Source organism: Salminus brasiliensis, chromosome 14 (assembly GCF_030463535.1).
Source record: "Salminus brasiliensis chromosome 14, fSalBra1.hap2, whole genome shotgun sequence".
In the NCBI taxonomy this organism is placed as follows: Eukaryota; Metazoa; Chordata; class Actinopteri; order Characiformes; family Bryconidae; genus Salminus; species Salminus brasiliensis.
Window position 1 is genome coordinate 31,545,834 of NC_132891.1, and position 16,427 is coordinate 31,562,260.

Consider the following 16,427-nt stretch of genomic DNA (forward strand, 5'->3'; position numbering starts at 1 on the left):
CTTGTAGGATTGCTAGTGGGGCTAATTTAAATCCCAGTTCAGGAAGATTTAGCAGGCTCTGGAGTGGTGGTGCACTGTTCTACTGTGCAGCGACACCTGCATAAATACGGCATACATGGAAGATTCATCAGAAGAAAACGCAAGGTAAACACAAAACATCAATAAACATCAACATGGCAAAACACCTGAATTACGGCTTTAAAAAATGGGTTTACTTACTTGCCATCATCAGCATGGTAAGCTATGGAGTGGGGCAGCCAGCCAGGCTGATGGTCAAGCTTGTAGTATTGAGGTACCAGGCCTACAGCAATCGTCCCCCTGACACCTGTGTCCATTATGGTCACCTGCAGGCCCAAGAACACAAGTCGTTTCAGTTTTATAGACCCAATAAATATCTTATTAAATATGCACGCTCACAAAAACCCACAGACACTGTTAATACGCCACAGAAAAGTTTCCTCCTGTATTGTGATTAACCTTTAGCAGAACCAGCCAGAATGACCTTAGCGCCCCACTGAATGGAGATTAGCAGCATTAAAGCTCACGGCGGGCATTTGAAACTTAATAAGCAACATTACTGACGTGACTTTAACACAATAGGGGGGGTGGGAGGGGCACCCACGAAAGTGCCAGCGGCTGTGTACATTGCGAGAAAAAGGTTGCCAGGAATAACAGCCCTGTGGTCCTAGCAGAGCTCCACTGAGTCAGAAGGAAGGAGTCATGGCAAGTAACCTGCTATTAAGAATGCGACCTCCCAGCTACTGCCTGTATGCAAAACAACGTCTCAACTGTGCAATACGCCCAACCAGGCCCTACCATGTAGGATTCGCATGGTAGGATCTTGTAGGATCACATTATCCCAACACAATGACTTCAGAACTCCTTCAGAGACGTACAGGGGGATGTGGTCAAAAATGGATATCATGGTTTAATCGGAGTTTCCGGATTGTTTCAGAAAATCACGGCACGCATACACTTTATAGACAAAAGTATTGGGACACCTACTCATTCATTGTTTCTTCTGAAATGTTTCCTGCTTTTGTTGGAGAAACAGTCTCTGCTGTCCAGGGAAAGCTTTCTCCTAGATTACGAAGCACTGCTGTAAAGATCTGGATGCATTTAGTGATGAGGGCGTTAGTGAGGTCAGGATGTTGAATGATCACCCCCCCCCCACACACACACACACATCATCCCCAACTCATACCTAAAGCATTGGTTTCACTGTTCCACAGCTCAATGCTGGGGGGCTCTATTCCCCTCTAGCCAACACCTCACATTAGGCATGGTGCCAATGGGACTACACAAGCGTGTATTTTCACGTAATGTCCATGACAGGAATGGGTGACACTTAAAAGTAGTGAATGCACTGATCAGAAGGGGTGTCCACAAACATTTGGACACAGTGTATCTGCATATTTTTGTTGCAAACAAAAGCAGGCCTGAGGTATTTTACTGCACAACATAAAAAAATACCACCTTGTTGACCTTCTTATTAGAGTTTTCCATTCCACCTTAAACAGAGCATTCGGGTATGCCCTAGAAGCCAGACAATTCAGGAATGTGGTAAAGAAGCCATTAGAGGCAGGTGTCCTGTTGCACGGATCAGACTCGGGGACCGATGCGGCTGACCAAATGAGGCAGAATATTAGGCAGTGCAAGAAGACACAGAAAAAAAAGTGGCCTAGTGGTCAGTTCAGGCTAAGGCTAATCCCAAGAGACGTCAAGGGTGTATTAAGAGTACTTGTCAGCTTTGGTTCGATTGAAACGAACCCTGGTGCGAGTGCTCTGTTGGTTCAGTTTGTTAGTCTGAGTGCTGCCTTTTGGACTCTGGTGGGCTAAGACCACCCGAGCAGTTCATTTGAAGTATGAACACTATACGATCCAAAGACATTTAAACGAACCAAAATAAGACTTGGGCACGAGTTCACTCCTGCCCGCAAAATGCAGCATCAACCCTCTCCGCTCGCTCCACCAAAGTCAGGCCACCCGCATCTGCCTGCTTCATCAGGGGTGAGTCTTTTCGCAGACCGGCCCTGTGCTTTAACTACTTCTGTCTGAGGCTTTAGTTCAGCGGGGCTGTGTCCCAAGCAACACACTACCACAAAACTAGCCACCATTAGAATTGCGGACACGGGTATGGACTGATCGAGGGGCTGCCGCACTTTCATTTGCACTTGAAATTGTATGGAAACATCCATGAATTCAAAAAATGAGGACATATGTGAACTGATATACCAGATGAACTGCAATACCACCCCACTACTACTTTGAGCCTGACCTTAAACGACTGCCTCGGAATACACATCTCAGCACCTTTCTTTACTAACGAATTACATCCTGCCATGCAACACTTAAATTAAGTTGTTCACACAGGTCACAACGACCTGAAATTCATTGCTTTTGAGGAAACTTGGCCACAGTAGGAAACCAGGTTAGATCCTGCTCCACGTGGTTTAATGTTTGTAGCCATCTCCAGTAGGGTGGCTGCTATACAGCTGTTGGCTCTCCACTTCTTCCTGCTCTACAAACTAAACATTGCTCACAGAGCCAAAGCTTATTCATAGCCTGAGAGAGAGAGAGAGAGAGAGAGAGAGAGAGAGAGAGAGAGAGAGAGAGAGAGAGAGAGAGAGAAAGAGAGAGAGAAAGCCTACTCAGGTTCCTGAACGTTTAAGGCCAAGTCTACCCCTCACACCCCTCTCCAAAATCTCTCCCGTTGACTCTTTCGAGGATTTGCTCTCCAAGCTTTATGAAGCTATTGTAAATCCTAAAAGCATTTCCTAAATATTAATGTTCGCTGTTCACTCTACAAGTGTCACACTGTGAATCTGATGTGCCATGAACTCCGAAGACACGCCATTCCTCAAAACAGAACCCTGCCGTGAACTCGGCAGCTACAGAGTTCCACCCGACTCTTCCAGAGCAAACAACCACTTAGGCTAATAGAGAAAATTTCCACTTTTCTAAGAACAAAATGGATTCACACATGCACACACGAGCCTCCTGAAAAAACAGACGGCTTTAGATCACGGAGGTTTTATTATTTATTTTTCAGTGAGTCAATGAGGTTGTTGAAACAAGGAAAGGGGGTGAAAAAAAAAAAAAAAAAAAAAGAAGGGTTCAGCAGTCTATGTGCGAGCGTACCGGGTAAGCAGGCAAGTGGGCTGCTGCTCGGGGGCCAAAAGAGGTGAAATGAAACCCCTGTGAAAGTGTAACGAGGAAACATGAGCGTGGCGTTGACGCATATTCCGAACGGGAACTTGACCTTTACAGAAACAAAAAAAAATTACGCTCCCAGACTCCCGTGATCCATGGGATTCTCTCAGAAACGTGCGTCACAATCAGGCGGCCTACATCACCCAGAAAAATCGATCACGCTCAGCTGATGGCTGAAAATGTCAAACCCGCTGGTGAGGACTGGAGAATCTTCATTAAGCTTGTGGGCACACTCATACGAAGGCATTCAGAAGTCCACCCCCCACCCCGTCTGCCTCCTCGCTGGTGTTGCTGTACTGAAACATCAATTAAAATAGTGAGGGCCATTGCTAGCATGCTACACAACTTGATGCAGCCTTTTAGTTCAGAGGATAATTGAACTGCCGGCCAGTGGGGTCTCCAGCTGGTATGGCGCCCAATATCCATCCCTCTATCCACTCTCTGCAATTTTGATTAAGGTGTTTGGATGGGTTGGGTGTTAGAAGATGACTGTACCAATTAGTGCTGTGCAAAATTAGAAGCATCCTTACTTTACTTAAGAAAATACATACACACTTTTCAAAATATGATATTATATAATGTTCACTAATATGCTTGGGTTTGCTGCTTCAACCGCCTTCTTCAAATCCCACTATGGACAGTGACCCCAAGCATACCTCAAAGTCTACCAAGGCTGGGTTTCAGAAGAAGTCCTGGAAGATTCTGGAGCGGCCGTCACAGTCGCCTGACTTGAACACCATAGAAAATCTTTGGTGGGATTCGAAGGAGGTGGTTGCAGCAGCAGCAAACCCAAGAGCATTAGTGAACTGGAGGCCACTGTCCATGAGGAATGGCCTAAGATTCCTCAGGAACGCTGCCAGGAGCTGTTGTCTGGCTGTGTCATGAAGAGGCTGAAGAAATCTGAAAAATAGCATTTTGTGTTAAAGGTGAAGAAGCACTTGTTCTATTAGTTGTGTTGCGCTATTTAAACTGGTCTTATTTGATTGGTTTATTGCAAGCAGCTGAAAGTTTGTAAAATGTGCTAATAAATCCTATTTGCAATCAGGGTTACACAATTTCGACTGCATCTATATACAACCCCCACCTAATTAATAGGGGTTAAATTCAAGTTTAACTCCTGCATGTGAGCTATCGTGTCCCCAAAATACAACCTTCATTTTAAACTAGGTTATAGCAAACCGACAAAGAATGAGTCCCAAAACGTCCAACAGCGGGACAGCCACCTTGACACTGCCAGAGATTCAGATGGTGGCAGAAGTCAGAGCTTCCAGGAGGAAAGCTACAGTGAGTTGAGGAGGGCTGAATGCTGGGCTGCATGCGTGTGCGGCGCAGCAGAATAATGGACGGGGTGTTATTTTCCAGCTCCAATGCCCAGGAGAGGAAGTCCATCAAACCGGGCCGAGCTGCCAGCGGCCCACAGCCCAGCAGAAGCTGCCTCTCATCCAGACGGCCTCAGCCCAGCTCCATAAATCACAGCTGTGTGCCCTCTCCCAAAAGCTAATTTACAGCCCAAACCTTGCAGGCTTTCCCGTATTAAATCACCTGGATCCTTTTTTTTTTTTTTTCCTGAAGTGGATTTTGGCAAATGTTTCGGGGCAGGTAATGCTTGTACGCCTGCATCAACTCAAGACATGCAATATGTTCTGGAGAATCACCAAAAAAAAAAAGTTCATGTTATATCTAGGATATTGTCAGCCCTTCCAGAATCATTAACCCACTTATGTCCCAAAAAAATAAATCTTCAATTTCTTGCTTGATGAAATAACTTGAATTTGCTGACAAGCAACTTTGAGCCCCGGTCTCTATGAATTACAGACTACTACCACTACTACCGTCCTATGGGTCACTGTAGTTCATATATAATGACTAAATAAACTAATAAACAGAACTGACATTGTTAGAAGAAAGCCTAGAAATACAGAACACTTCTTTTATTAAAACAAAACAAGGCCTCCAGTTCACCAATATTCTTGTGTTTTCTGCTGTGGCAACTGCCTTCTTTAAAAACCCCCTCAAAGATTTTCTATAGGGTTCAAGTCAGGCGACTGTGACGACCACTCCAGAATCTTCCAGGACTTCTTCTGAAATCAAGCCTTGGTGGGCTTTGCGATCGTTGTCTTGTTGGGATGTCCAAATGACACCTGATCCTCAGCTTCCTTACAGAAGGCCTGATGCTTTATTTTAGTATTTTTGATAGAATCCATCTTGCCCTCCAAACGCTGCAGGTTTCCAGTACAAGAGCATCACAGTAGGCAGCATTTAAGTAAAAAAGGCCAAATGTTGCATATTACTACTGACTTCTACTGACTGTGTAAAGGCTGGATCTAAATATCTTACTTTATTAAAATAAAATAAAGCCTCCAGTTCACTAAAATTTGAGTTTCTTTTTAAGTCAATTTAAGTATAAAAAAAAAGTCCAAACTTTTCTAGGTCACATAGAAACTATGGTTCAATCTCTCTCAGTATTTCTGTTTTTAAATTGGAAGTAACACACCCTTATGTAAATCATATGCAACACTTTCATACAGGAAATTGATTTACTAATTCCTAGGGGTGCATCGATACTAACGAAATTAGCTGGATCGGGTATCAGATAATTAGTCTGATCCACAGAACCTGATTCTCGCACCGCCGATATTCTAGGTTTCATAACTCAGGATCAGAGTAACCTACAGACACATATATCATAGCAATCAGCAAGTATCGGTAGCGCCCTTGACCTGTCATCATCTCTCAGCGAGTAATCCAGCTCGTCCAAGAAGGTCGGAGCTGCTAGCCTTTTTACTCTCACAGACTTTAAATTTTAGAACAAAAGTCCACAACAACTGGGCTCATTTATACCGGTGTTTGTTTGTTATAGATTTTTTTATTTTATTAGTAAAGTAATGTTTAAGTCAATCCTGATGTCTCTCCCACATGGTGAGATATATATGATTTATTAATTCAATAATGGTATCGGATCGGTCTCGGCTGATACACAAAGTTCATGTATCTGTATCGGTCTCTACTAATTACTCTGTATATTTTGTGAATAAAAATTACTCCCAGTAACAAAGTTTACTGAATCTGCAAGAGGAGTATATCGTGAATTTGAATTTTAAAAAAAAATATTTAACATTAAAAGGTGTAAAGAGGGTTATTCGGACTACATTTTGTGTAAATGTTACATACTTTACATTAACAAAAATGTTCTAATAATCCAAATTTGATCATTCATAAAATGATAAAATAAGTCAGTATCTTAATACCTCTTAATGTGATTTTCAACAATAGGCATTTTATGTATTTACCAAAGGCTTTGTGTAGTTGTTAAACAGTATGTTAAATGTTGCTACTGTGGAATTTTTACCCACCCTTCCTAGCAGAACTGCTTCAGCTCTGGGACATTTGTAATGCTTCAAAATCCTGCAAACATTTTTAAAAGGGTTCAGCTTAAGACTTTGACTAGAACTTTCTTAAAGTTTAAAATTTCAACAAGTTCAGCGTCTTGTTGCATGATCCACTCCAGATTGATGATCCAGATTTCCCTTACTGGTACAAATGCAGCAAAGCATCCCTAAACCATCACACTACCACCACCACCATGCTTCACAGCTGGTATGAGGTTCTAACTTTAAAAAACAGGGTTAGGTTTTCAGAAGACTTCACACAGCCTATTCTGTTTAACACCCAACCGAGCATTTATATACTTTTTAGTTAGCACTGGTTTCTGCTGGGCTATTCTGCTATGGATCCCATGGATCACCCACTCTTGCCCAGTGTTTTTTCTGACGGTTTGTCTGAGTCATGAATGTTGACCTTAGCTGAGGAAATAGAGGCCTGTAGTTCTTTAGATGTTGTTCTTGGGTTCTTTTTCACTTCCTGGATGATTTTACGCCTTGGTTTTACAGAGGTTTTAAAAGGGCGTTCACTCCTGGGAAGATTCAGTACTGTTCCAAACGTTCTCCATTTGGACAGTGTAGCTCTGATTGTATTTCGGTGAAGCCCTATGACCTTGGCTTGACCCAACAGCTCTGTAACTTTTTCCAAACTGATAGGCGTCCAGATTTTTTTTTTGTTTTGTACCGTTTGGAAGCATGATATGCCTGAATGGACAAAGTGTGAGAAAGAATGAAATAAAGAAGAACTACTTACAATGTTGCCACAGAAATCCATTAAAGCCTTAGGAGTTTTTAGTATCATTTAAACATTGGATGAGTAAAATGGCTTCGTTTCAATTTCCATTTTAAATTACAAAGATTTAACTTTTGGATCAAAGCCAAAATAATACTCGAGTGGGTGACTACAGATTATTTCCCCAGTGTTTCAACCATGTGCACTGCAGTACCATGTTCTTGAAGAAACAGGAAAAACTGAAGCCTGTGTTCCATGACTCCCATGGAAGATATCTAGGTTCTTATTACAGAAAGACAAGGGAAAAGCAATTTTCAGAATGGACAAAAACGCATGCAGCAGGATATTCATCATTATATGATTTCCAAGCTGAAATTTCACTCAGTTTACGTTTCAAATCCGTTTCCATCTTTCAGTCACTGGAAATACCAGATGTCTGCACTGGTCTAAATGGAGATTTTTGGTTTTCATTAAAAGAAACCTGGGTTTAAAAATGAGCTGAATTCAACAAGCAGCTAAAACAAATACGTGTGTCAATTGCAATTTGATTTCAGATGGAAATTCTTCAACAAAAGCAGCAAAGCAGGAAAATGACATCATGCAACACTGTGGCCTAATTTCCGATATGCGAGAGCAGGCAAAGAGAGTGGACGAGAGTTTACGAGGTGGTTTTATTAGAGCCCACGTTCACTCTTGATTTTTTTTTTATTTATTTTTTTTTTTATCAAGATGTTACACGCAAACAGCCTGCCTTCAAATTTCTTTGGGATGTACACATAAGATAATACAACAATGACCCTCATCTCCTTCTAGGCCTCCAGAGAGTGCCTAATAACTTATAGGAATTAAAATATACATAACGTTTGCTTTAGGCATTGTAATCAATTTTCTTACTGTGATTCACAAAACACTTTTCTGAGCAGATCGTCGATATCGTCAGTGTTTAGAGAACACTGACCAACTTCATTTCTTGTTAAACTGAATAAAGTGCAGTATATTCTGACCAAAATTCATTTATTTTTATATTATGGAATAGTATTTGGGCAGCTGTTTTTAAAAATCTGTATTGTGTCAAAGTATTGCGATTAATATGGCGTATCTTTAATGTTATAAAATAATATTTTTAGTATATTGTCCACCCCCTCTGCAAGTGCTACAGTACTAGTTCTCTTTTGTTGTAACACTGGAAACAAATAGGTTAAAGTAACTCTTCAAAATGTTTATTTTCTCTGGCGTTTCTTTGCAGCTAAACAAGCTCTATGATTGGTCAGATCTTCAGGAACCAAAGTGAATTATCTACCAACACAATGTTGTTTATGCATGATCACTTTTGCAGGTTTTTACTTTCTGACATGATATGAATCAGGCAGTTGTTCTTTAGATTGGGTCAAAATTACTCTTGGTAAAACAAAATCTTTTTTATCTGGACTTCGATTGAAAGTTACTAATGTTTTTTGCGTGACAGCAACAACAATCAGAAAGTGACAAATGAATCAACCAAGCATATTTAGATTTCCAGTGGATGGAACCAATTTTGTGATGAGAAAAATAACTTAACAGTAAATTCTAGATGCGTTTTTGAATGTGAATAGGAGCGGAAGCCTAACCATAAAAAATGCATCACACTCATTAACTGCCTTTAAAAATCGTCTCTTATTACAGAAGCAGTGCTGTATACAGTGTCAGCACTGTTACAGCATTGTTCAAATACTTCATGCTAAATATTTGTCATTCCACAGCAAGTTCATCATTCTAAACACAGTGACTTTCTCCTCTCTCTTAACATTAGTCCTGTATCTCCTGTATTTATTGGTGCTTAAGATGCTTCCAGATATTCAAACCAGGATAAATATACAATCTGACCTTTTTCAGCAGCTGCAGTACATCTTAAAAAGCAGCCCCAAAAACCCTAGCCCACAACTTTATAATTTTCACCAGTGACTACACTTTGAAACTAGCCCAACTTGGCAGGAAAAACGCAAACCTGGCAACTCTGTGGCGAGTACTGGAGATCATCACACAGAGCTAATAGAATGGACAATGGTCCACTGTGAGAGAAAATGGGGAAGAGTGAAATGAGGACAGAAATGAAATGTTGATCATGTTAATCCAGGAATTTACACTGAATATGCACTTACAGTGTCAGTGCGGGACAAGTGGCATCTCATTTATTTTGCTACCCTTTGTGACCCCCCATCCATACACAGGTTGTACAAACCAAACCCATATGCCACTACTGCAACACTTACACTTGCACAGACACTCAATGCTGATGTGCAACTTACCTCAAAGTAGCAGTTTCCCTTTGACAAGGGCCGCGAAGCCACATAGCAGCCAACTTCTTCAGAGTTCCCTTGGTAACTACAGAAGGGAACAGACATCCATTTAGCTGGTAATATGAAGCACGGTTGCTAAAAGTACTGACTAGGGGCGCATAATGATATCAGAATTGCATCAGCGTTGCCAGATATTTGCTTAAAAACTAGTCATCTGCATTTAGACAGATGATTACATTTGACATAGCCAGGTCACGGACAGTACAATAGACAACGGTCCATGTTAGAGATGTCCCGGACCGATCTGTTGTCCTCAGGACGCCATTAACAGACATTATTCCCAGCCGGCTGCAGCAGTGAGGACGTTCTCAGAAGGTAAAAAAAAGGGAGTTGAGGGTCGGCAGTGTGGAGCTATTTTACAGTGGAACATGAAGACAGACCATAATATCTGAACCTTTATAAAACTCTCATTGAAACGCCCTGTTTTACCAGCGGGAGAACCGGAGAACACACACAGACACACACACAGTAAGTGAGCTGACTGCAGTGTTATAAAGGAGCTGGGAGCTGATTAGTCAGGGAGTGGAGTCAGACTGGATTAGAGATCGGACTGAATGGGTTAAGAGACTCAGATTGGCTCGGGAGGCAAAATAACACACCAACTATTCCCACACTGACTTGTGTTGTGAGGAAAATATTAAGGTCATTCTTGAAAATAAAAAACAAATAAAGACAGTCTAATTTTACACACAAAATATGCAAAATATGAACTTCCCCTGTGTTTCTTTAGTCATACAGAGTCTGTTAGCTTTAAGGGCTGCCCAATGGCAGCAAAGTAGCTCCATATCATAACACACCCTCCACCATGTTTCACAGTTTGATGGGTATTAATGTTGGTATGCAGAGCTTTTCTCTAAACATAACAGCATGAATAACAGCTGTCCACAGAACACTGTTTCAGCACTGCTGTGGAGGATTAAGGGACTCTTTTGTATTTAGTAAAAATATTTTCAGAAAAAGATTTCTGTGATTTCCTCCTTCATAACCTTCCAAAGACACATTCACTGTTCATCTTATCGGCAGACTCAGTCAGAGAAGTCATCATGCGCAAGGTTCGGATTTGAAGGTTTGTCACTTGTTGAAGGGGTCAACAAGTTCCCTACACTATGCTACACACTACACTGACCCTTTGTATAGCGCTCATGGGCTGATGGAGCCCTTTTGTAAGCTTTGCTAGCTTTTTAATGACATTTCCTTTGAAAGTCATAATTTTCGAGGTTAGAGAGGTTTTTAGCCATCTATGAACTTCATTGTTTGAACCTTTTATTCAATAAAGATCTGCCACTTCAAATAGGGAGTGTGTTGTTTGATAGACTGTCTTTTTATTTATTATGATTCAGAATAAACTTGACCAAGAGCATCCAGGCAGAAAATACAAGGTTCTGAAGGGTTCAACTCTTTCTCTGAACTGACTCAGGTCATCCACAGTACAAAAGGACACAGATACCGAATCCTCAAGAGCACTCAAACATCCAAAAAGTGCAAAAAACATTTAATGTTTTGAGGAAATCTAACACCATATTGCACGAAGACTGATGCTTTTTCCAATACGTCAAACGCGCCTTTCATCTTTTGCTGACCAAAAAACAAGCAGTCCATAACGTTCCCTGAGATTATAATTGTTTCAATCAGTGAGGTTGAGAGAGTCAGCCTTGTTTGCGTTTTTGGTGGAAGCTGATGGCTCGAATGCACGCACACATGATGCTTTTCAGTCCCAAGTCCACCTCGCTGACAAGCCCCAGCTTTCCCCAAGAAACAGAAGCACTGCACTTAGCTCTGACTGTGGCATTTCTGAACCATGTGCAGGAAGCGACACGGACATGAAAAAATTAGCAGCATTACTACTTATTAGTAGCGCAACGGATCACAGACAATCCAGGATCCGTACAGATCCACAGATCTAGTCCACTCGGTTTGGGACGCGCACGGTTTGCAAATTAATGGCCAAAGTTTAACCATGACAGCGTGGACTACAGTTCTCCTGTCGCTGTTAGTGTTTACAGTAATAACTCCCTCAGTCTGGAAACACACAGACTGAGCAGCTGTCTGTCACGTGACCAGAGCGTGCGGACTGTAAACACTATAGAGAGTCTCAAGAGCCGGAGGGTGACACATCGAGCACAGCGACACACCTGCAGCTCCATCAGCCTGGTGTGTGAGTGGAGAGCAGAGTTTGGTTAGTGTGAGGAGAGGGAGTCTCAAACGGACTCAACCACTACATCACATACAGATCGGATCAAAATAAAAGTTATTAATACAAAACGAACAAACAGAACCTGTCAATAAACACCACTAATACAAACTAACAAGCAGACCGAGTCAAAATAAAAGCCACTAAGACAAACAAACATACGAACAAAATACGTCAAAATATAAGTCATTAATACAAATGAAAAGGCTGCGTCAAAATAAAGGTCTTTAATACAAACGAACTAACAGAATGTGTCAAAATAAAAGTCACTAACAAAATACTTTCAAACCGAAAGCTAAAATCACTGCATCATTTGGCTTCTTTTCTTCTTTTTTAGCTTTTTTTGAAAAATGATCTGATCCATGACTCACAAAATCCAATCCAAACCATGGGTTTGGGGATTTGTAACACCACTAGTCATAAGTATAGTATTTGTAACTTCTAAATTTGTATGAAAAAAGTCACACTTTCACTCTCTGTGTTCGTCCTTCCATCAGAGAGGATGCAAATTAAATTATGTGGAACATAATTCATATAATAATAATTCATAACTCATAAGTATACTGTCACTGTTGCACAAAAACCTTGCATCACCAAAACATCAACTTTACAGGTAAAGGAAAAAAAAACCTTCTTAACGTCAAAGAAAAAAAAGATCGTATTGCAATTCAATTTAATTTAATTACATTTTAAAAAATGGAAACAGCAACAATACAGAGCTGTTTTCTGCCATTCATCTCACGAAGCTGTTTACATTTTATAACAAAAAGCAATGCTGCAGAAGAGATGTACAGGTTCTAGATACCTCAGAGTGTCTCCATCCTTCAGCATGCGCTTGTATCGCTCCTGATAGCGTACGGCACGCACTTCTCTGATTTCTCTGATCCTACGCCTCCAGTTCAGGAACCTGTAGTGTAAATTGATGTCGTCCATCTTGGAGAAGAAAAAAATAAATAAAGGGATGAAAAAAAAAAAAAAAAACAACAACAGTGGAAATAAAAACATTGACACAAGATTAAGAATTCTTGCTTTGCAAACAGATGTTTAGAAACTGCAGTCAAGCTGCAACCTATTTTCTATTCTAATTACTGCATTGCAAGAGGCCACAACAGTCTTGCTTTGATTGCAATGCACATGTTTGCCTGTTTCAACTTATCAAAGCTCGTAAAAAAACTAAATATCATTATGAAAACATTGGATGAGGTCTAAGATGGTATATTTTGACCTTTGATCTTTTTCACAAACTGAATATTTGACAAATTGTATCTACATTTAGACTTTTAAGTCAATCCATCACATTAAGACTGTAGAATCTGAGAAGTTTTGCAGATATTCTTAGAACAACATACATGTAAAATATGAAAACGAGCAAATCCACAGAGAAACTGCAAGGGCATTTTGGTTTATCAAGGAACTCTTAAAAAAGGTTCACAAAGGATTCTTATTATAATTTATACATAATTTTAAATATACGTTTTTTTTAAAAGCCTAGAAGCATGCTCACAACATAACCGGTCCACCAACAGTCGTACGATTAAAAACATGCACAGCAAAACTAGAACTGAACACAATTATCATTAAAAAGTGTTTTAAAATTTGTTTTAAATGAATTTAAAGCTGTACCTAAAGCATTATCATCAAACACTTATATATTTAGTTAATACTTTAGTTAGACACAAAGAATTCCCAAAAGAGGTCTATTATCTAAATGTTTATTAAGCCTATACAGCAAGACGGTATTCAGAGAGTATTTTCAACATAATTCACATCAAAAATATTTATTTTGTCTTAAATCATCACTCTTAAGAGATTTTGGCATTTTTTATATATCGCTGGATCTTCCTTAACACTATGGCCAGTCAGTTTATCAATAAACAGAAAGCGATTACATTGTTACCAGATTGAATATCAATCAATGCTCAGCTGCACCAAGATTTGGATGGATGGATAAGTCATTTCCTGTGAATAGCAACGTCAAAATCTGTATAAAACTGACTACATCTACAATACACTTACAGCATTTAGCAGATGCTCTTATCCAGAGAGACTTACAAAAGAGCTTCGCGGTTTACTCAAGATTACCCTTAGCTAGTTTGAATAGACTAGATTCAATCAAAAAGTCTGTGAGTCTAAGCACACTAAGCACTATTACCATGCCTGTAGTTACCAGCTGGGATATTCACCATCTTGCTCGGTACACAGCAGAAGGGCAAGTGCTTAGTTTTGTGCGTCAGTGGTCAGAGCTCTGGGTTATAGATCACAGGGTTGTGGGTTCAACACCAGGTCTGCTAAGCTGCCACTGCTGGACCCTTGTGCAAGGCCCCTAACGCTCTCTGCTCCAGGGGTGCCTTAGCATGATTGCACTGCAAGTATGACAAAGACACTAGAGGTCAAAACACAGAAACTAATCATTAATAAATGGCTGATCACAGGTACCAAACAGATGATTCTGACTGCAGAAAGTAGACAATTCTAACACGTGAACATCTCTGGAAGATGACAACTTCTCAACTAGTATTTAAAAGACAAGGGAAAGACGAGCACGACCTTCATGAGACTCCATTTCTTGCTCAAATAAATAAATAACCCTAAAAACACTCCTCAGAGGTTCTTATGCCCGGTTTCTTCAAACATTTAAAGGTGGGTTTTAAACAAGGAGATTTTCACCAGACCTGGCAACCCTCTAAACAGTCTAAGCAGTCATATTTTGTATTGTTGGTGACCAATATGGTGGTTGGTGTGGCGCAACAGATAACACCATTACCTGCCAATGAGTTACAACACCATGTGGGAGACCAGGGTTCGATCTGGTCCGGTCTGGGTGACTACGAGTCCTTGGGCAAGACTCCTAACACTACATTGGCCCACCTCTGTGATATGAATAACCTTGTACGTCGCTCTGGATAAGAGCGTCTGCTAAATACCATAAACGTATTCATTTGTTTGTCATCTCCCAGTTCTTGCCACTAGAGAAAACGACTGACACTGACATACTGAGAACATATTTTGAAGTATTGTGATAAGTATAAGTATCTAACTTCCTTGATTCTAATATTTTATCATTATATCCTTAATAAAACACTCTGAGTGAGTGACTGTGTGTCTCACCAGATATGACAGAAAGTCCCTTGACTCCTATTCAAGTTTCACTCTGAATAGGAGTCAAGTAACGGGGAATTTCACTAGTTTCACTAAGTTACCAAAAAACTAGAGTAGGGTTAAACTACTAAATGACAAACTACAAGAAGTGTACTGAGCCATATATAAAATACTGAATGAATGAATGAATGAATGAATTATATAAATTCACTCAATTTAACAAATCTGTCTCTTGATTTTTCTAAATCTGTTTACTCGATTATATGTTTTATTTATATACAGCATCCCTTATAAACTGAATAACAGATTTAATAAACTAAGAGGGGGAAAAAATGGTGAAATCAAAGCACAGCCTTGAAGGTGACTTTATGGTTGAGCACTATGAGAGCATTAAGATGTGAGGGCATCTCCACACACACACACACACACACACACACACACACACACACACACACACTCTCTCTCCAGTGACAAAACTAAGGTGTGTGCTGTTCTCCACTATGGCAGCAGACGTCCTATAATAAGAAGTAAGGCTAGAAAAATGCCTCAGTGAGTCACACCGACTGTCTGTGGCACTGGCCTGAGGAAACATCAGCTCACCGACGACGTGACGACGTAACGACTGAACTCCTACCTGAACCCAACAGTGTGCCTTGATAACGTAGCTAGCTAATAAAAACAGTACCTTACAGTGTCCACATTAAACTACAGTTTAAATATTAGCTACCTATAAGCACCAGGCTGGAGTTTCGAGGCTCCAACCTACTCTACCTAAAGTTTACTGACGCTAGCCAACCTGCTAGCCATCTTAGCTAACTGGCTAGCCCCCCTCTGTCGCTGTTTAAGCGAGCCGCTTCCTCTAAAACCCCCTCAGACGGTCATTTCCCAAAACTATACTCCACCTGAAAGCGACTGAGCCCCCAAAAAGCAAGCTAGCCAAGTGCTAACGGCTACAAATAAACACGCTGTAACTTCACTTCGGGTTGGGCTAGCGCGTTAGCATAGCCGAGCAGATGAGCGGAGGCAGGCGGAATCTGGTGGATCAGTCGGTTAGTCGTTCTGGAGGATCAGTCTTCTTTATATCCAGGTTCTTACCTTACTTACATCAGTAGGAGGAAACTAGAATATTTAAGGCCACTTGTGTTTACTTCTAGCTAGGGACTCCATCAGCTAGGCAGCTGAAAACTTGGCTGAAGTGTGTAGGACTTTTCCTGTTTACATCAGAGGCCGGTGGATGCGACGCGCCAATGGAGGCGAAAGTGACGTGACTGTGAACCAATGGGAGGGACGGAGAGCTCCTCTGAGGCGGGACCGAGCGCGCTCACGGTCACCGATTTACATCGAGCCCCGTCGATAGTTACTGACACAGCTGGTAAAGAAACCATGGAAACTCACATACGATTTGACTGCTGAATCACTGGAGTTTATGTATTTCTACTGATTCACTGGTGTTTGTGTATTCCTGCTGAATCACT

The 16,427-nt window shown here is 40.8% G+C and overlaps 1 protein-coding gene across 2 annotated transcripts in view; it reads right to left on the reverse strand.

Moving 5' to 3' along the window:
- spryd3 (SPRY domain containing 3) overlaps positions 1-16,179 on the reverse strand; it is a 56,646-nt gene extending 40,467 nt beyond the window's left edge. Inside the window, exons 1-4 of one of the 2 annotated variants that reach the window (XM_072696171.1) lie at positions 16,048-16,179; positions 12,659-12,786; positions 9,612-9,687; positions 220-344 (exon numbers count right to left, since the gene is read on the reverse strand). In XM_072696171.1, the coding sequence (XP_072552272.1) occupies positions 220-344; positions 9,612-9,687; positions 12,659-12,786 (329 nt within the window). In that variant the 5' untranslated portion in view covers positions 16,048-16,179. Of the gene's footprint in view, positions 1-219; positions 345-9,611; positions 9,688-12,658; positions 12,787-14,036; positions 14,304-16,047 lie in introns of those variants that run through there. The other variant, XM_072696170.1, reaches the window with a different exon arrangement.
- Between the last annotated feature and the right edge of the window lie 248 nt (positions 16,180-16,427).